Consider the following 21,228-nt stretch of genomic DNA (forward strand, 5'->3'; position numbering starts at 1 on the left):
CTGTTGAATGATAATTTATGGCAACGGAGGCAGTGGTGGTGCTGCTGGTGTGTGTATGTGTGTGTGTGTGTGTGCGCGCGCGTGCGTGTGCACATATGCATATATAGTACATTTCTTTGTTTATCTAAATAGCCAAAAAGGTGAGTAAACAGGAAATTGATCCAGCTAGTTGGAAAACCTTTTCTTTAATTTTATCTTTATTTTTCATTTTTTTTCTGAAAGAACATTTTGTTTGTTGCAACAGGAGAAAAATGAGTGAATCTTCTTTTTAAAATCATGACTTGGTCACCAAATTTCTGTTATTTACACTTTTCCCTCCAGCACTTACTCCTCCCTTCCTAGAACAACCTGAAGCAAACACGTGTGGGCCCCTCAAGCCCAGGAACTATAGACAACTCATCTTTGTAATCTCAGTACCTAACACAAAGTATGATATATAAAGAGTTAGTAAATGAACAGTCAGTTTTAAAATGTTTTCAAATCCAAAAAACCCCAGCAGCAGATTCTACTGAGAAACACATTTAACTCATTTCTAAATTCCAATTCAAGAGCTGGTATTTCCCCGGGACAAAACGAGGAGGCCTTAACCCCGTAGTTCATTTACTCTGATAGTTAAAAAAAAAAGAAAAGCAAACCAAGAGAAGGAAGAAGAGTAAGGAGAGAACAGTCTGAGAAGATGGCTCAGTCAGGGAAGAGCCAGCCACACAGCTATGAGGACTGGAGTTCTAATCCCCTGGCACCCATGTACAACTTCAGCATTGTAGTGTGCACTTGAAACTCTGGTGCTGGGAAAGAACAAAGAGACAGGCACCCACAGAGCTTGCTGCTCAGCCAGTCTAGCCAATTGGTGACCTCTAGTCTCAGCGGAAAGCACTGTCTCAAAGGTAAGATGGACAGCAACAGAGGAAGATACCCAACATCAATCTTCAGCCTCCATGTCCACTCGAATATGCACACACACATATGTGTACATGTAATTATTGTAAAGAAATGAAAGAAAGAAGAAGAGGGAAGGAGGGAGGGAAAGAGGGGAGGGAGGGATTGATGGAAGGAGGTCAGTCTAAATCTAGTAGAGATTCAATATCTAAACTGAAAGGAGAAATGTTTACTTCTCAGGATTTTTATAAAGGTTAAAATTTATAAGAAAATAATTGGCTTAAAATACTTCACAATATTTATCTAGCTGCCTTTATTCCTAGAATTACTTATAATTCAACCCATTAGTCTCCTCTTCTATCTAATGGAGGAAACATTGATTGCATTGAGACTGCCCAATTATTCAGACACTTAATCAGGCTAAGTTCTATGGCCAGGCTCCTTCTGCTAATCCCCACTCCACATTCTGGAAGCAGTTGACAAAAAAGCCACCAGCCTCAGAGGAGACAGGACCAACAAAGGAGATCTCTTCCAACAAGCCAGCATCCCATGTAAGAAGAGTGTGAAAATAAGCCAGTGTCCTGTGTAAGAGTGTGCAGACAAGCCAGCATCTTGTGTAATAAGTGTGTACCAAACAGCGTGCTCTCTACCTCTACTGCTATGCAAATCGTCTTCAGTAAAGAACCAGGGACCATGAACCCATTTGAAAGAGAAGCATTTCCTTAGCCTGAACAGATCCCAACAATTGAGAGAAGGCAGTTCCTTTCAAATTGAACTTAGTCCTTCCATCTTTTATTATTATTATTAATTATTCTTTAATCTTTTTTTACAGTCCAGCCGTTATCCCTCTCCCAGTCTGCCCTCCAACTGTTCCTTATCCCATTCCTCCTTCCTCATCTTCAAGAGGATGTCCCAAACCCCGACCCCCACCCCCCACTTTACCAGACCTCCCCACTCCCTGGGCCCTCAAGTCTCTCAAAGGTTAGGTGCATCTTCTCTGACTGAGTCCAGACCAGGCATAGAACCTTCTTCCAGGACCTAGTGGGAATGAAGAAACAGGAAGCCTTTAAGTACCACAGACCCCATGACAATTGCTGTGCTCATTTTAGGTCATCACAGGACTTTGGGTTTATGATCTGTAAGAAGAGGCTGAGAAATCAGCGGAGCATTCACAAAACCCATTACCAAATACTATAGGCTACTTTACAAAGAACACTCTTGTTCCATCCATTAGTCAACAAATATTCATTAAGCACTTGTGCTTGGTACTGATGCAAAACACTGACGGCTCAAAGATAAAAATATCACAGCTAACCTCACAGATCTCATATTCTGCTTTTGAAAGATGCACATGTCACCAAGGTGCTGTACAATTAGCAGCATGAGAGATGTCCAAAAGAGAATCAACTCTGCTTCGGGGCAGAGCTTTCCTGTAGGAGCCAAGGTTTACGATGAGTTTTTAGTGGGGAATAAATGACTTTTAACGTGTCAATTAATTACTTGCTAAAAATAGGTGCAAGCAAAATAATCACTTTGTTTCCCTGTTGCTGCAGTGGTTAGCATTCATGTGGTCATCATAATGCAAATATCGATCATTTCTCACAAAAGCTATCATAAAATTAGAGGCAATAATTAGCCAGCCTCCACTATGTAGGTCACATGATAGTGGTTAGTCAGTTCCTAACACTTTAATTATCTGCTGTCAGGGTTGTCATACTGGCAAATAGAACATTATCTTGAAGAAAAGAAGGAGAAGAAGAAGAAGAAGAAGAAGAAGAAGAAGGAGAAGGAGAAGGAGAAGGAGAAGGAGAAGGAGAAGGAGAAGGAGAAGGAGAAGGAGAAGGAGAAGGAGAAGAGGAGGAGGAGGAGGTGGAGGAGGAGGAGGAAGAGGAGGAAGAGGAAGAGGAAGAGGAGGAGGAGGAAGAAGAGGAGGAACAGGAGGAAGAGGAGGAGCAGGAGGAGAAGGGGGAAGAAGAGGAGGAGGAGAAGGAAGACAGAAAGAAAGAACTGGAAAAATCTTAGGAAATAAGACCTTAAAAAATCCTACTACACTGTTTAAGGAAATTTAAGTTCTAGTTTAAAATAAATAGAAAACAGCCTATTGATTTTTTATTGATCACACTGTTGACCTCTGGGACTGGCATCTTTGCTGTGAGATGAACATTGTGGGGTGATTAAGTGACCTTGACCTTTACCTTCTATTTGTCAGTAGTGTCCAGTGCCCCTCTGCCCACCACACCTGAACTGTCACTATGTAAAATGTCTGTACATCACCAAATGTCCTTAGGGTCAAGGGAACTACACCAGGTGAAAATCAATCTGATTCTCTCCAACCCATTTTATATGTTTTAATCTTAAGTGCAGCTTGCATTGTTTACCACATCCCTTTAATGTGAACCAACTGCACACTGCATAGCCTTCAAGGCTAGTATTGTGACTCCATAATGTCTTTTTAAGTATCACCATCTCATGAAAAGGTCCCCAGAGTCTATTATTAGCTCACTTCATTTGCGCTAATGAAGAAAATTTCTATTTCCCAAAGAAAACCTTGGATAATAGGTTTTCTACCAATCTCATAATCTATTTCATGAAATTCAATGAAAAATGAGAATTTTTAAGAACCATGGATTGTTAAAGTTACCAATGTATTTATGAGACAGAGAATGCACTGTGTTGGGTATGTATATAGAAAGCATAAAACTCCCAATCAAGAACATCACAGATTATATTAAGTTACCAAAAATTCTGTAGGTTTTTAAATATCTTACCAACTCTAAACTTGGAAAATATCTTTTTAAAGCATCCACTAAAGCCATATTTAAAATTTCGGTGGAAGAATCCTGACTGCTCTAAGACAGGCCAATATCAAGACCAGTTATGTATGCTATTGGTCACAGTCATTCGCTCATGCAAACCTGTGACTGAAGCACCTTTCTCTAGAATTCTACAAATGTCTTTGTCTGTGTAGCTCATTTTTATTGCCCTTTCTCTTTAGAATCACCTAAAAATAACTATAGTCTCTCTTTCCCAAAGAAATTATGAAATATTTGTATCTGGCTACTAAGTTTCCCTGTGAGCTGAGCTCTCTCTTCTCAAGCTAAGCATACTGGCTCCTTCAGGCATATTTCATTAGATAAGTCAAAAGCCTTGTCATCTTCCTGTAAATGCAATGTGAGTGGGGTCTCAGCCCCAACACCTCTAAAAACGCAAGCCCAGAATCTATCAGCCCCTCTGGGCTGTCATAATAAATAATGGAGTTTTATTCTGCCTACCATAAAACACACCTACGGAATTCTTGTGTTGCTAGGAAGCAGTGTCTAGATGGACATGTTTTCCCTCTGTTTCTGTTCTCTTTTGCTTCATCTTCTGTATGTCATCTAAGCAGACAGGTATATATATATATATATATATATATATATATATATATATATATATATTCCTTTTTAAAATGTTTTGTATGAAGCTTTAACTGCCAAAGAATTCAGAACTTTTTTTTTTGGCTTTTGGACTTTTTTATTTAGCCTATCAAATATTCCACTTCACATGATCTATAGAATTTCTCAGGTGCACAGAAAGAAAACAATAAAGACAGAGTAAAATAAAGGTACATGGTTAGCTATACTTGCTAAGTGGCTAGAAGTTGAGTTTTTATTTCTGGAGTTAGTTTTAAAACTATCAGTCTTACTCATAAAACTCAAGGGAAAGCGGAGAGAAATCCAGCCCTACTTCAGCTGAGTCCAAGATCGTCTACATGAGTGCATTTTGAGATCGTCAAGTTAGAAAAAAATTACAGAATGTATTAAAGTCTTATCCCCATCAGTCAGCATGGGCAATGAAGTCAGTGGGGACAATGCAAGCATTGAGAAGACGGCCACCCGACAGCCCCATGACACAGCCTCAATGTCAGTGCTGGTGCTGAGGTAAGTAGCAAGCCAGCTGGATCAACTCTTTAAAAACGATCATATATGACCAACTTACACAGCACGTGTATGTTGTATTTGCTCATCTCTGAGCTGAATTTTCCATTTTGAAAGCCAAGAACATTTAGTATTTTAAAAACAGAAAATCAGAAAGTGTTCATTTATCACTCTCTTAATGATTAAAGACTTCTTAGCTACATGGCCGGCCTCTGCTTATCTACTGAATTCAATTTCTTCTATAAGACCAATTTTTAAGATTTAAACCACACTCCATGTCCCATTAAGGACTGGAAGGCTATTTCACACTCATGCCCCTAGGACTTCATTTATATTAATGGGAAACAGCATTGAACAACAGGGCAAGAGCAGCTTTGGGATCACAGGGAGCAGAACTTGAGTTCTAGATTTACATTTTAATTGAAAGGTTTGTGATTATGATTGTTACTAACCAGGGAGCTTAAGAGTTCTACATCTAACTCTCATGTCAAGGCAGGAATTTAGCTATGTGCTTAAACGAAGAGGGGGGAGGAAAATATAAATTTTAACTACAGTAAATGCTTTGTGCATTTATAGAAAGCTATATCCTCAGCTTCATAAATGGTAAATGGGTATTGACTTATTTCTACATTGTAAATGTAATTTCACTTGTACATAAAAATGTTTAAATCAATGCAAGGAGGAAAACTGTAAGCATCAGAGAGTTTTTCCCATAGCGTCTTCATTGCTAAGAAGAGGAATAGAATCTGGAACGTGTGAGCTCACTGGTTCCCAGGTCCAGAAAGAAGTCATATCTAACTCACAGTTGGAAACAATGGGAGGGTGGAGCTGCTGTTTAACACTGGGCTTGTGCTTGACTAAGATAAAAATTGTGAAGTGGGTGAAATTTAGTATTTGTGCTCTCCGGTAAAAAACAAAGTCAACTCTTCTTCTACCTTTTCTGTTACTGCCACTCTGTGTTGATAAACTATGCCTTTGTAAATACTGCCCTGAATATAAGGTATCATTTAGTTTGTCTCAAAGCAAACCCCTAAGAAGAGAAATTAGCTCAGAACTTTTCCTAGAATCTAGACTGAGACAAAGATTACAAGTTACAATCCCAAGGCCATGAAAATAATGGAAAAGGAAAAGAAGGAGAGGAACTAAGATAGTCCACATCAGTGGTTCAGTCACTGGACCCAAGGTATGCTTCAGGAAAACAGAAGGAAGGAGAAACATATTGACTCATGCATGTTCATCACATGTTCCTACTGACAAAATTCCTTCTGCTAATTTCCTCAGGTGGATAAGAAACTGACCAATAGGCAAGGAGACAGTGGAAGAGCTCATCGGTTGGCCCACTGTATTCCAGCACAGGAAACCAGGTAGCAGGACACCTCTTAGGAAACAATGAAAAAGTGTTCCAAGATGTTCCTTCAAATGATTTTATCTGGAAAACCTCCTATCCTATCAAACTGAAAGATGGGCTTCTGGATTCCTAGGGCCTGAAGGGAAAGCCTGGAGAAGGAGAAATAAGCAACAGGGACATCACGAATATGTCACCTTCATTCAAAATCAGGAAAGTAAAATACAAACGTGTCTTCCTCCAATGTGACACTGTTCTCAATTAAAGATACAATATCTTAGTGTTTAAAAAAGACCAAGAATAATAGATAATAGCAGTTTTAGCATAGAACATTTCTCCAAAGTGTTGTTTTAAAGTTCAGCATGGGATGTAATTTAATAACCTGTCACATGTAAACTACATATAACATAACTCATACACTGAAAAACTGTTGGCACTCAATAATGTGTTTGCTAGTTAGTCAACCTCATTCCTGGTTCACCCTTCCATTACTGAATGTGAGATGGGAGACTAGCTTGAATGAAAATCTTGCTACAACTTTGATTGAGTTACTTAAATGACCAGTTATCAAAACTTGATTTATTTTGATTGCCATTCCTTTACGATTATCATGAGACCAGATACTCAGGCATGCTATCACTTTAAATAAAAATTCCTGAGCCCACTGAATTGTCATATTAGTTAGAAAGAGGGAGAAAAAATCAAGAGAAGAGGACAATTTATTTCTAAAAAGGATTGTCCAAGCTCACAGGAAGAAGGAATTGTGCAGTTGGCTTCTGGATCCAGCAGTAGCCCAATCTCTGAGCTAAAATAAGACCCCTGAGTGACATGGATGTTAAATGAGTAATCACACACTTTTTGCTTGGATTTAGGGCCTGCTCCATGAGATAGAAACCATACTTGACACGGACAGTAAAACCACGAACCTAGTACTAGATAGGTAGTTGGAATGGGAAAACCTACTACGATTATTCTAGTAAATAAATATAGCAGAAAAAAATGAGTCCAGATGGCATTTGGCTATACCCTTAGATAGCAGTGCAGCATTTAGCCTTCATCTGAGAAGCTTCTTCCTGCAGTTGTAATTAACTCAGGAACCCACAACTAATGAGCATGAGTAAAATAAGAGACTCAAGTACATTCACCCTCACTGGGATCTCTATATCATACTTTTTCTTCAAGGTTTAAGGATCTGTGCAGAAGAAAAGCCAGAAGGGTCGTAATAACTAGAGATGGTGCATGCCTTCAAGGAAACAGCATTTTCCAGACAAGCCAGGCACACATGTCAATCAGAGAGATTGACAGCATGCGCAAGAACTACGAGTGCCAGACAAAATATCAGCACAGAGAAAGGGAAACGGGCATGAAATCCCACCTTTATCCAAGAAGCTATTTGCAAATTGATAGCTTCTATGGGAGGAAATAGTTTTTCTTCAATGGATGATAAGAGGTATGTCAGCCACATTTCAAGACATACTCAATTGTCAAAAGCCATTAGCCAACACAAATTGAACTCAATGGTTTTGTTTTATTTTCTTTAAAAAGAAGAACAAGAAGCTGGCTGTGTAGGGTAGAGGAGAAGGATGTGGCAGGAGCTGGGGGAGGGGAAAACATAATCAAAATACATGATATGCAATTCTCAAAGAATAAATAAAATGTACTTTAGATGAGTTTGAGTAAGCCAATTCCCATTACCATTCATCTGTCATTATCTTTATCAGTAAAACCGTTCATAAAGACTAAAAATGAAAAGAAATTAAAGCACATTATATTAGGAATATATTTCAAGTACAAGGAATATAGAAAATCAGTTATACCAGGATCTCATAGAGAAACAATGTGTCAAGCTGGAGAGATGTTAAAGCAAAAACTTCGGTAAGAAGCAGGACACTGATATGAGGCAGAGGCAGTAATGTAGAAATGAGTCTGTGTGTGAGAGAGACAATGGGCAAAGCTGGCTGACCCAAGAAGAAATGCTAAAAAGAGAACATCTCAAGAATCAAGGGCTCTCTTGATGTGTGTGCCGTGATGATGAAACAGTTCGATTGACTTTCTTGTGTGACTTCGGAAAATAAGACTCACCAGGAAACAGCCACACATGTATGTCATAGTTGTATGGCTGCTCACCACGTCCTGAAAGACAGATCCACAATTATGAAGCCGGTTAGTCTAGAAAACCACTCAATCCATGCATACTTGTGACCACTACTGTTGGGTAGCAATCAATAAGAAAGAACAAGGCAGTATCATTTGGTTGGCTTTTGTTTTACAAAAATGAACTGAGCCTTGCAATTATGTATACAAACTCATCTCACAATACAAAGCTGCTCTTCTGGCTGACTGCAATTATGAACTGTCTAATTTATCTAAACACAAATGAAGATTTTTTCCCCCAGTTTTTTACTGCAAAATGATAATGTTGGGGGAAAAGTGACCTCTAATGTAACAGTACTTGAAATTCCCATCAATTTAATTTAGCAGATATAGCTGTGGTTTCTGTCTCCACACTAAGGTCCAGTTGACTGCTATTATTCAACTATCAAGTCTACAGAGAGACTTTGAGGAAGAAGCATCCTCAGGCATAAGATTGCTGCTATATTACAAGATGAGACCCATGAGGAGAAAAAGTCACTGAACCCAGTTTTGGGTGGAAAAAAAACTCAAATAATTTTCTGCTTCACTGTTGGCTTCCAGCTCTGATGGCTTGCCTCTTCTCATCTCAGGGGAGGCTGGCAGCTTCTTCATTTGAAGATCTTCTAACCTTTAAAACCTCCTCAAGGTGAATGGCTTCATTCTGTATTCATAAAACACGATACATCCTGGAAACCATTTGATCCACCTGGTTTCTCACCTGGAGATCACTTCTGCACACTTCCCTGTAAGAACTCCACTGATGTGCCCAAGCATGGGAAACTCACCACATCCTACAGCATTCGATTCCATTTTTTGTTTTCAAAGCTTCATATGAGGAAGAATTCTGGGGATTAAGGTGAGACTGTCTTCTTAGGCTTTAAGCTCATTGATCGAGCTTCTACTCTGAACCATGTGGAGGGAACTTTTGTAGAAACCACTTTTTCAAGTATATTAAGTTATCTTGGATAAACTAGAATGTATCCTTCCCAGTCCTGTTTCCTCGGTAACTTGTTTATGTGCACATTTGCTTCTTCAGTTATCATTGGTCTGGTTTATGAGCTCTCAAGAGCTCCAGTGATGAGCACACATAGCTCACGTTTTATCCCCAGCATTTCACAAGGCTGATCCTCAATCCCACAAAATACTGCTACTCTCTGCTTCCTGACTTTCTTTTCCTTTCTTTCATCCTCAGCCCTTTCTCTGACTTACATACCATGAGTTTGACATCACCAACTCTGTTTCATTTTTATTTTGTTTTGTTTGAGACTGAGCTTACCAGAGTAGCTCTGGTTGGCCTTGAATTCAAAGTAATTCTCCTCTTTCAGCTTTTGAGTTGATGTGCCATCGTTCCTGGTTCTGGTGTTGACTACTTTACATTACTCAGGAAAACACAGCAATCTCGTTTATGAACATATATGCCGTACATGCAAATACATTGAGATAAAGAGTTCTGTGTGGTATCTGTTCCCCCATGATTCCTATAGCCTTAGTACTAGCCCAAACATGAATACAATGTTAATTCTAGCAACATACAAATGAGTAAAGACAATATGATATACACAAAGAATAGGATATTCTGTATCTTTGAAAATAAACCTCTCCACATGTGATGTTGTTTAAAAACAAGTCATTAAATCAGGTCTCCACTGGAAGGCATCAAAGAATTAAGTTCCAGTTGGAACAAAAGTTCCTGGACTAAAGGGAGGAGTATCTATGTATTTATAATAACTCTATAATGAAACATTGCTCTTCAGCTAGAAATCCTTTTTAACATTAGTCTTCTAGGATCATGTTAAAGAAGACCCTAATAGATCCGAGATGAAGCACATGGTATGTATTTCACAGACTCTGGAAAACAGTTGAGGTTCTCACTTTCTGTTGGCCTCCATAGCTCAGACTGCAGCCCTGCAGCAAAACTGTCCTCTTCCAAATATGGTGCCATATACTTTCTTTGTCTCTGACTATCACCTTTGGGGTATGCTATACATTTTGTTTCTCCTTCCATATGTATCTCTGACCTGTCAATAGAGCAGATGAATTCCTACACTGAGATATTTACACACTGTCTTCTCTCAGCCAAGCTTTGATCGAGAGAGTTTTTCTTAGTTTTTCTCTGACTCATTTCTCATCTGCTCTTCTGCACACTAAGATCACTCTTAAAGCACTGTGTTTATCAGGTTACTACCCTACGGAGAAACCAACATAGTGCCTTTATCCATTATTATTACAACCCTGAGAAGCCAATGGATATGAGTTAGTGAAAGAAAAAAAAGGTCCCTTGATTTAATAGAGCCTCCGTATAATAAATTGAACTTTTAAGAAAAAGAATAAAACCTTTTGGTTTTCTCTCTCTCTCTCTCCTCTCTCTCTCTCTCTCTCTCTCTTTCTCTCCTCTCTCTCTCTCTCTCTCTCTCTCTCTCTCTCTCTCTCTCTCGAACATGAATCAATTCTCTTAAACATGCCAGTACATTATAATCATTAAAAATTTTAATTCAATTGATTATTAAAACAGTAGTCTCTCTCTCTCTCTCTCTCTCTCAAAAGATGCTATGGTAGCAAGATGAACCTGTGCTAACCTCAAATGATAAATAATCTCCAAGTTTAAAAAGCCGAGCAGTGAGTAATTAGGGACCAAACAAGTTGGGCATCATGGTGTATACCTGTAATCTCAACATTCAGGAGTCTGAGGTAGGAAAATTATGAGTTCAAAGCCAGCCTGAGTTCTATAATGAGACCTTGTCTGAAAATATCAAACGAGGAAAAGAACCATGGGTCAGACTACTGGTCCAGACCTTTGATTAAGGTAAAACAACCCATCACTGAGCAGCGGTGAGCAAGGCAAAAGCCAGAGTGAATTTTTCCTTTGTATTTAAACAAATTTACCACATAAAAATCCATAAAATATTTTAAAGTTTCACTTGTCACTAAAATGACTTTATATGAATTACAAAATCACTTGGCTCCAGCTCCTAAGAACCCCAAGGAGGAATTCAAGAATTCAGCATACCGATTAAAGGCTTTACTTTAGAAAGTCCCTCCTTCTGTAGTCAGTATTTCCGTCAATACAACACAAAGCTAACTTCGTAATCTAGGCATTTGAGCATTCTTCTTCTTTTGCTGCATTCATAAAAAAAATAGCATGTATTCATCTGTCCACCTTCCAGTCATGTATTCCTCTACCACTGTCATGGAAGAACTGTCTCCAGTCTCTAATCCATTAGTGGATTCTCTATCATTCAGCTCTTAGATTCTCCTGCTATGAGGACCATATTTAACCTGCATTATACTCTCTCATTTGTGTTGAACATTTTAACATAGCATGTTATAAATTCATTTTAGAAGATAATTGTTTATAATTAAATTATTATTTTTAACTCATGGATGCCTAATAGCCATGGACATACCTTAAAGTAATACTAGGTACACTTTAAAACAATAAAACTGTAAACTTAAAATAAATTTAGATATTTCTCATTATTATACGCTTTATAAATAACAATAGTGCTCTCTGTTTAAGAACCAAGCATTACGCCATTATGCAAGAACCCTACTTTGGGATAAAATGATATGTCGCTAGTGGTTGTCATGAACACTAATGTCCATAAACAAATCAAATTCTGCCAGGTCATCTCACTCAGAGACCAAGTTCTGATGCCATCTTGACATAAATCTGTCTAGAAAAAAAATAAGTGATGTGTAGCAGATCTAAAGACATAAATGCAAAGAGTTATGGGAGAAAGTACAAGCTTTCTGAATTTTGGTGGGGGGGAGAGAATATTATGGTATAAGGTTTACATTAAACATTTTGTTGCCTGCTATGAGTAGATATCAGTCTAGGAAGACTTCCTGGACTAACTCACATTCATTTGATCAAGAAGTGTTTGCAGAATACTTCCTATACAGAAGCATTGTTCTAGACACTCAGATATGCACTCTAACAAGACGTCTGCTGTGGTTATGGACAAGGATTCTTGCCCTTTTTTTTCCTCCAAAGGTGAAGAGTGAGGCACTTTCCTTTTTCTTCTGCTCAAGGTATAGAATCTATCGCTTCACTAATTTAACAAATGCAATGATTCTATTTCTAGTTTTTAAACTATACCTATAAAGTATTTTGAAAGTTATCAACATATTCACTTGTTGAGAATGGCCATACTGTTCAAGACGCATATTTCCCAATTCCTGTATTATTCTATGTTGTCCTCAGAATGACCCTGTGTCCCTAAGAGATGATAATGATTATTATTTTGAAGTAATTATCTCTGTTGTAAGCCACTGATGGAATAACTTAATATTATAAATGGCTTCCTAAAAAATTTGAATTTTTCTCCTGAAATTTGTGAAATAATATCTTTTCCATTTTTTTCTGATACTCAGAAATAAATTTTGACATTTCATCACCGACAATTCTTCCAAATTGACAGTTCTATTCCTTTTTATTTGAAGCAGTTATTTCTGCAATTCAAATAAATGAGACAATCTCATTGTGATGAGATGACTTCAAATATCAAAATCACCTTGCAAATACATTCAACTACTGCAGAATGACTGTGCCTCTTGTCAATGTCACACAGCGATGTGAAACTCTTAACTATGTGAAGTCAGAATCAGAATTGGCAGGTGAAAAAGAATCTATGGCGGTGTTTCCTATTCAGAGGGTAGATATGCATTTCATTTTTTTTGCACATTTTCCTTACAAAGTTGGTCAAAGTATAGTTCTTTGGGGGGATATTTTTGTCTGTGGTGTATTTCATAACTTGCAGGATCAGAAACATGAGAAACATTCTGATTATAATCAGGAATCCAGACTTAAAATTGCAACAAAAAAAGTAAGAAGGGATCAGTCACAATGGTATTTCCTCTGATTTTTTATTGTCTAGTATAATAGATTACGTGTATCTAAAATTTACTGTTTGGACTCACTGTAGATGTTTTACAGAGATGAAGATCATCCATGCAATAGACTTGGTTTACTCCTATCAGGTTTTACAATTGAAGGCACTAAGGCTGGGAAGGGTTGTGGGACTGAGGTCTCAGAGTTAGCAATTCCCAGCACTGGGGATTACAGCAATGGTCTGGCTAAGTCTGCTTCTTAGCTCCTATATTAATCCAGATCAGAGTAGACCTTGTCACCTCTTCTCAGTAACAGGCAAGTGGATCTAATCTAGAATAATATAAAACAATGCCATCCCCCAACTGGCTACAGGAGCATGTGGGTGTCACATGGCTGAAAACAGACCAGGAAGGTGTAGGAGTCATTCCATACATTCTAGTTTATTTAAGTGTGGCATCAGACTAGAATGTCAGGAGTGATGCTTGTCACAGACTGAAATAAACACCTGCTCCAAGTTACCTCTATCAACCAGGAAAGCCCAGGCCAGATTCATGGGCAGGCAGGTTACGTGGGTGGATTGAAAAGCCAGAATCTTTCAAATACTCAAGATAGCGAAAGATGACAGAGATGCACAAGGAAGCAACATTGCTGAAGGTGAGGAGACAGCTATGAGGAATTCCATTTAAAAAAAAAAGCCAAGAATATGGGATCCCAGGTGTCAGTTTTTACATTTTAATACAGCATGACAGCTCTGGCTTTCAGGATTCTGTCTCACCCAGCAGTGAGTGCTTATCTACTAGAACTAAGAACTCACTTCACCCTTTAAAATTCATCCTCAATAATGTCAGAAACATGGACTCCTAACATGATCCCTGTATCTATACTGCTCATCTAGCTCCTGAACTAGGTGGATATGCTTTATAGATAAAATAAGTTATCAATGTTTTAGACCAGTGCTTGTATACTATATTACTGGTTACTTTTGTACTGAAGGCCAAATAAGATAAAACTATAGGGAAGATTCTACAAAGATCCCCCAAAACATAGAGAGTAACAAAGCTGAGATTCCATAGGCCAAGCAGAGACCTAAATACTCAGCAGCATCCTGTGTCCATCAGAAGCCTAGAGGGCAAAGTACTAAGAAGATACTCAGGAGGGAGTCAACTCCAAGTCCTCCAAAATGTCTTCATTCAGCTGTGCTGAAGATTCTTCCACCTTTCTCCTAGCTAGTCTGTCCTGGATCCCCTCACGCTCAGACCACACAGCTCACTCTAAAGAAGGGAGGAGAAAGGTTTGTGTGACTTGGCTTACCATTAGGCAGTTGGTGACTCTATCATCTTCATGTGTGATTTAGAACAAATGAAGAATTCTCCAGTACCAACAAGACAAAGGGGAGCAGTCTCTAAAGCAAATCTATTTCAATGTCCACAGAGGCTACCAATGCTGTGTTTTGTTGTTTTTCTTCTTTTGGATATCAGCACAGAAATCCATTAATATAACGACTTTATGATTCTCTACTGGTGCAAACCATTGTTCCAATCGAATGAGAGATAAATCACCTGGCATTCAAAGAACATTTTCAACTACCTTAATTAAGTCCACAGTCCTTCCCTATCCCATACAATCACTGCTTTTTCTTTCCTTGGTGTTAGATATTAAATCCAGAGCCTCAAACATGCTAGATAGTAAGGTATAGTCCCAATATCCAAATACTTCTTTTGAAGAGCTTTTTTGACCAATCAAATCTGCCCTAGAACCAAACCTATAAGACATGTACAGTACGTTTGAATCTTCAACAGAAGAAATGATCTTACTTTTGCAAAACCAAGGTCATTTTTTGTGGAATGCTCTTTCACACCTGCAGTACCATGCTCATGTAGCAAGGGATGAAAAACCAAGTCCTTTAGCATCTCTGACCTATGGGCCACTGTTTTGCAACATGAAATCAAAAGGTTTACTCAGCTTGCTGACTTTTTGACGGGGGCATGCTCACTAACAGCCATATGCACATATCACTTCATTTCACTAGTTATTTTGTATTCTTGTTTTATGTCAGGCATTCTTTATTCAACACTTCATGAGCAAATAAGGCCAAATAATAAACTCAGAATGTTTTAAAAATATAAATGCTGTATCAATAACCCATTCCTTTATACCATTCATGCCACTCTTTCAAACAAGAAATTTAAATATGAATACTGCTGTGCTTTCCAAACTCATTGTGTAATTCACGCCATTAACCCAGAGATGAGTCAATAACAATCTACATAGCCTTCAAAAATGTAAAGAATGAACACAAGTGTTTCATGGTCAGTTGACCTGAACAGCTGATAATCAAAGTAGGCGATTACTTAATTGATATGAATTCAGATTAAATACCCCATCTCTCTCCAACCATCTTAAAAAAAAAAAAGCTCTCTTTATTTCTTTAAATTCTCACCATGAAAGACTCACCTTAGCTACTGAGATTCTTTTCTTTAAGATACTCATTAACCTTATAAAGTACTCTTTTCAATCAGATTTGCCTCTTCAGTTTGACTTGTGAGCACTACAGTTATCAAGAAACGAGAGTCACCCAAACCAGATTTAGGTTCTCATGGCTTGCCTTTACATAGCGAGCAAATGCAAACAGAGTCCAGAATGAAGTCACTACAGGGTGTTCCCCACTTTTGGCAAGTGAGAACTCATGGATTAGCTTCTTTGTTATTTAAAGAATCATACAGGATATAGATTTGACTACATTTTATCTCCTATTATTCTAAAAAAGTGGGACTAATTCCACTGGGATCATTTCTAAAGCACAATATCAAGGGTAAAAAAGACAGTCAACATCGCGACTTGAATGGTCCTCTCTCAGCCACTGGAATTAGGTTCCGATCAGTAGCTGAATTTGATTGATAAGAGAATAAGGATGAGAAATGGAAGTCAAGATGCCCACTGACTCTCTAAAAAATGATTTTGGGTAGTTTTAGTAAAATAAAACCAACTCAATGTGTATAAGGGATATTGCATACATAGATAAATATATAACATATTTACATATCTAGATTTACAGTATGTGTTAAATTTATGTGTATCTAATACAACTAATTGTTTTGTGGCATACCTCTTTTTTCCATCTCCAACTCGTTTCCCTTCATAAAATTCCTAAAGAAAGCATCACAATGATAACTACCCTGAACAGATCAATCTACTAAATGCCCAGTATCTTTTGATGCATCTACACCTACAATACATATGCTATTCCTAAGTGATCATGTATTATTTTGGTTATGTGTGTGTGTTGTATGTCTTTGTGTGTGTGTGTGTGTGTGTGTGTGTGTGTGTGTGTGTGTGTAGAATATGGTGATGACATAACACCTCCTCTTTGTACAAATGAAGAAATTGACATCAAGAAGCATTAACTTACAGGTATCCCAGGGACACAGAGGAGCAGGGGTGGAGCCAGGTCTCCCATCTGCTCAGTGACAGTGTGCACTGTTCTTTCCACTGTCACACAGGTCACATCATGTCACATTGCTCACAGACTTTGCAAAAGTAAAGTAACATATGGTTTAAATTAGGAATGGGACTTACAGTGTGTGTGTGTGTGTATGTGTGTGTGTGTGTGTATGTGTGTGTGTGTGTGTGTATATGTGTGTGTGTGTGTGTGTGTGTGTGGTAGATGGAGGAATACTTAATGGAAACAGTGATGCCAACAAATCATATCCCTTAGCCCCTCGAAAACATGTAGGGGATATAGAGACAGAATCCAGTCTCCTAAGCCATCAGTCATCAGGGAGATTGCACATTTAGGTTTCCCTGGTGTATTATAACACCAGGTAAGAGAATTGGTTTTCTTTTTAACAAGTTGAGGGTCTGGAGTAGAGTGATTAACAGTAAAGGGGAAAAGCCTATCAGCCCTGAAAGATTATTTCTTTCCTGACTCTCCTTCTGGCCCAGAAACATAGCTAATGGGTAACTCATACTCTCAAGACAATCAAGCCATTTAGCCCATTGTCCCTTCCCCTCCCACACGGCACCCTAATGCCAGTTTTATCTCCTCTGATTCATTGTTTACATCCTCCATTCATGACTTGTAACTGAGTCTGTTTAACTGCTTATTGATTTCTGATTAAATATTTTAACTTGCCTTGGATGTATATTTGGGGTGTTTATTTTTGTTTTTTTGCTTGTTTGTTTGGTTTGGTTTTTGGTTCTTCATAATCTACGTTTTTTCCTCTCAAACCAATTGCTTCTTTTTCCAGGAAAGAATTACTGCTAAATCAGCATCCCTCTACTAGCTGCTTTTGCCATCCCCACTGTCACCCCAGCTTCCTCTCTTCTTTCAGATTCTCCAGTACCCACACATATCTTCTGTGCAACCTCACATCATTCCATATTCAACATGAGGCTCTCCCTTCTCAGGCTGTCTGAGCTTCCCCTGATTGTTTAGTATTGTCAGTCTGGCATTCCCAATTCAACATAAATGCAAGAACCATGTCTAAGAATCTCCAGACCACTCTTCTGCCTGCTTCCTATATGCATTAGCATATTGTTCACCATAGCAAGATGAAGAAGGCCTTGGCTGAGGCGACAGTCTAGACAAGGCAGAGGATGTGAGTGCCAGCTGCGTTCAAGTGACACTGACGGTAGTCTCAGTGCTTCCTCTACACCTCCACCTCATGTCCTCTTGGTCCACATCACTTTACAGTGGGTTATGGTGACCTGCCTCCACTGTAGGCTAAGCCTCTAACCTCTCTGACCTGGACCCTACATGCACTATGCCCCTATGTTGACAAACATTTTATCTTCCTTTCTGATTCTGGAGACACAGCCAAATGAAATTTTCACTTATATTCATCTGGTTTTCCACTGTGAAAGATAATTTCATCCTTTCCACAGTTGTTAGCTCTCTTGAAGGTTTGAGAGAAGGTATGTAATAGTATGGTGACACATGGGAGGTCCCTCCCCTCTCAGTGTCTCAATCCTCCTTAGACTCCACCTAAGGCTAGAAAGGACACTTCTCTTCCAGAACCCTCAAGGACCTCGAAGCAGGGGTCTGGAGAAGGCTGGACTTTCCCACCAGGCTGTCCTCTCATCCCCTACTCAGAGGCAGAGGGCAGGATGCTACCTGTAGCTTCAGCTCTCCTTCCTGAGGGTTGGCTTCTAGGGAGCTGCCTCTCTTTTCCTTCTTGTGGACATCATAGCCAGGAGTTCTCAACCAACTCCCCCTAACTTTCCAAATAAAGAGATGTTTGGAAGAAAAGGTGGTGTGTGTGCATGTGTGTGTGTGTGTTTGTGTGTGTGTGTGCATGAGAGAGAGAGAGAGAGAGAGAGAGAGAGAGAGAGAGAGAGAGAGAGACCCTTCTAAGCTACTGGTAGTCTCAAAAACAGTCCTGCCTCTCTCACACGTTCCTGGAAAACATACACACACACACACACACACACACACACTCACACAAGCACGTTGCTCTCCAGCCAATGCATGATAGGAATGCCCGCCTCTGCTGCCTCCTGCAGGTATCCTTCTTGGTACAGACTCGCTTGCTCCTGCCTTTGAGATTCTCCTCCCATCTCATACACCTGCTAAGCACCTCCAGGTCCCTGCCAGCACCTCTCGGGGGCTCTGCTCCTGGCACTCCGAGGTGCCACCTGAGCACAGGCCAGTAGTAGGCAGCAGGATCCCTTCCGCCCTGGGGCCTCGTGTACACTCAGGGAAGTCTCCAACAGGTGCAAGCCAGAGGCGGGATCTTAACTTAGCCAGCTTACTCTTTCATCAAGGCTCTCAGGACTCCAGCACTCCTGATCTGTAGCTCTCAGAACGAACACTTACCCAGGGCAAGGGCCAGGAGCAGCGGCAGGGAGGTGACACCGCTGCCCGGGGCGGCCGGGTCCATCAACCGTGCTGTGTGGGGCAGGGCAGCCCCTGGACGAGTCTCCCGGCTCCTTCTCTGTGCCCTTCCCGGGCCCTGGCACCGAGAGGGTGCTTGGAAACTAATCCCTGAGCCAGGAGGAAGCGAAACTACGCAGCAGGCAGCCTGGCTACAGAGCAGGGAAACACCCGGGGCGGGCAGCCAGCGGGTTCCAGTGTCACCCTGAACTGGGAGCCTCCTATTTATCCTGGAGCCTTCTGCACACACCCCCGGAGAGGCACACCATTTGGTGCTGGTAGCCTGCACACTGCTCCCACCCAGTTGCCCCACGCCCATACTCACACCCAAGGAAGAGGGCCACCGGGCCAGCTCACCCACTCCCCCTGCTGGGTCTCACCTGATGGTTCATTTCTCTCCCCCTGTGGGAGAGAACAAGGTAAACTGGGCCCAGAAGAGAGACAGAAGAGGACCTGGTCATGTGGCCTCAACTCATGGAACCCTCTGGAGGAAAGTCTGGAACTCTCCTTCTGGACTAAAGGCGCATGAAATCTGATACTAGAGCGAAGTTCACTGGGGGAAAAAGAAAAAAAAAAAAACAAACAAAACAAAAACACCCAGCCGTTTGACAGTTGACACAGGCAGGCCATTTCCCAAGAGTCATTGTTGTCTGTAGAATTCTTCAAGGTAATATCTCGTTTTTTCAGTGTCTTCTATTCATTTATTAATTATCCGGGTATTTTAGCTTGCCAAAATGTACTTTAGAAATTTCATGGATCAGCTGGATGTGGTAGCGCATGCCTCTACTCTTAGCACTTAGGGTAGAAGCCGGAGGATAACAAGTTCGCAGGATAGCACAATGTTAGCTCAGAAACTAACTCAGTAACAAATCAACTAAGTAAGCAGATAAATAAAAGAATTTCATTTATATTTTTATCCATTTTTTTTCATTTGTCTACCTCTTAATTGTAGTTGGATCTTTCTGTTTTCTTTTCTTTTTCTTTTGTGTGTGTGTGTTATGGTGTATGTTGTGGTGTGGGGTGTGTGTGTGTGTGTGTGTGTGGTGTGCTTGTGTCTTGCCAAACCTTACCCCATACTTCATCATGACTAGTTATGGGAAGTTCTTATGCATCGAGCCATTTCTGGAACCCAAAGACACACTCAACAGCCTTCAAAAGGGGAAAAGAGCTTCCAGCTTCACCATACAGCATAAGTATATTTGCATCTGAACTGACCAAAGGACTTGAGTCTTGTGAACTGATTTACTGATCTTGTAAAAGTGATACATACGAGCTGCCCACTTTCAGAAGTTGTATTTCTGACGCTGGAAAGTACAATAAACATTTTTTACATATGAAATGTGAGTCAACCATTTGCCTCTTCTTTCGAATCTCATCATATAAATTAAGCAAGTGATATTTTATTTCTAAATTAATCCTAATTATTTTAGTGCCTTAGGCAAATAATGTATCTGGAAGAATGGAAATTGGCTCTTTGATTTTTAAATCCATCCATTCTAGTTACCCCTTTAGAGCCCTGGGAGAGGACGCTTTCTCAGACGAAGGGTGGGGTCGAAAGCACAGAAGGACTGGGGGATAGAAGGTCATGCACTGCAGAGGTGAAGGGCTGAGTGGAGGAGGTCAGCAGGGCTTTAGAACTGGTGTACTCCCTCAGCGTGTGTCCCTCCTTTTCTCTTCCTGACATCTTCTGGTGTAGAAGGAATCCTATACCAAGGATCTCTCTGAGATGATACCATACTCAACATTTGCCTTCTTATCACAAGCAGACAGCTACAGCCCCTTTTCCTATCCTGCTATCTGTAAATGCTAATTTAAAAAAAAGAAAGAGAGCACACCTAAGCAGAACTCACTGTTTGCTTATTGAAAAATTATAAGAGGTCAGGACATGATATACGTAGTTAGCATTCCTGACATTCACATGGTAAATTAACTTTTTCAGGCCACTAGAGGATGAAATAGTGTAATTTAATATACTAACTAGGTAAGATAAAGTAGTATCTTTCCCTGGGAGCTTTATTTACTGCCAGAATTAAAATGAAATGCTCCCAAGAATATGCCCTCTACATTTCCTGGCAACAGAGAGCTAGTCTCTTCAAGGTCAAGAGAATCTTCCTTCCTCTTTTACACTCTGTTCCTTTCTCCTTCTCCTTCTCCTTCTCCTTCTCCTTCTCCTTCTCCTTCTCCTTCTCCTTCTCCTTCTCCTTCTCCTTCTCCTTCTCCTTCTCCTTCTCCTCCTCCTCCTCCTCCTCCTCCT

At 39.9% G+C, this 21,228-nt stretch overlaps 1 protein-coding gene across 1 annotated transcript in view; it reads right to left on the reverse strand.

Moving 5' to 3' along the window:
* Btc (betacellulin) overlaps positions 1-19,248 on the reverse strand; it is a 40,608-nt gene extending 21,360 nt beyond the window's left edge. The window contains exon 1 of the mRNA XM_028752659.1: positions 18,918-19,248. Within this exon, the coding sequence (XP_028608492.1) occupies positions 18,918-18,981 (64 nt within the window). The 5' untranslated portion in view covers positions 18,982-19,248. The remainder of the gene's footprint in view (positions 1-18,917) is intronic.
* Between the last annotated feature and the right edge of the window lie 1,980 nt (positions 19,249-21,228).

The sequence above is a fragment of the Grammomys surdaster genome, unplaced genomic scaffold, assembly GCF_004785775.1.
Source record: "Grammomys surdaster isolate TR1022 unplaced genomic scaffold, NIH_TR_1.0 125928, whole genome shotgun sequence".
NCBI lineage: Eukaryota > Metazoa > Chordata > Mammalia > Rodentia > Muridae > Grammomys > Grammomys surdaster.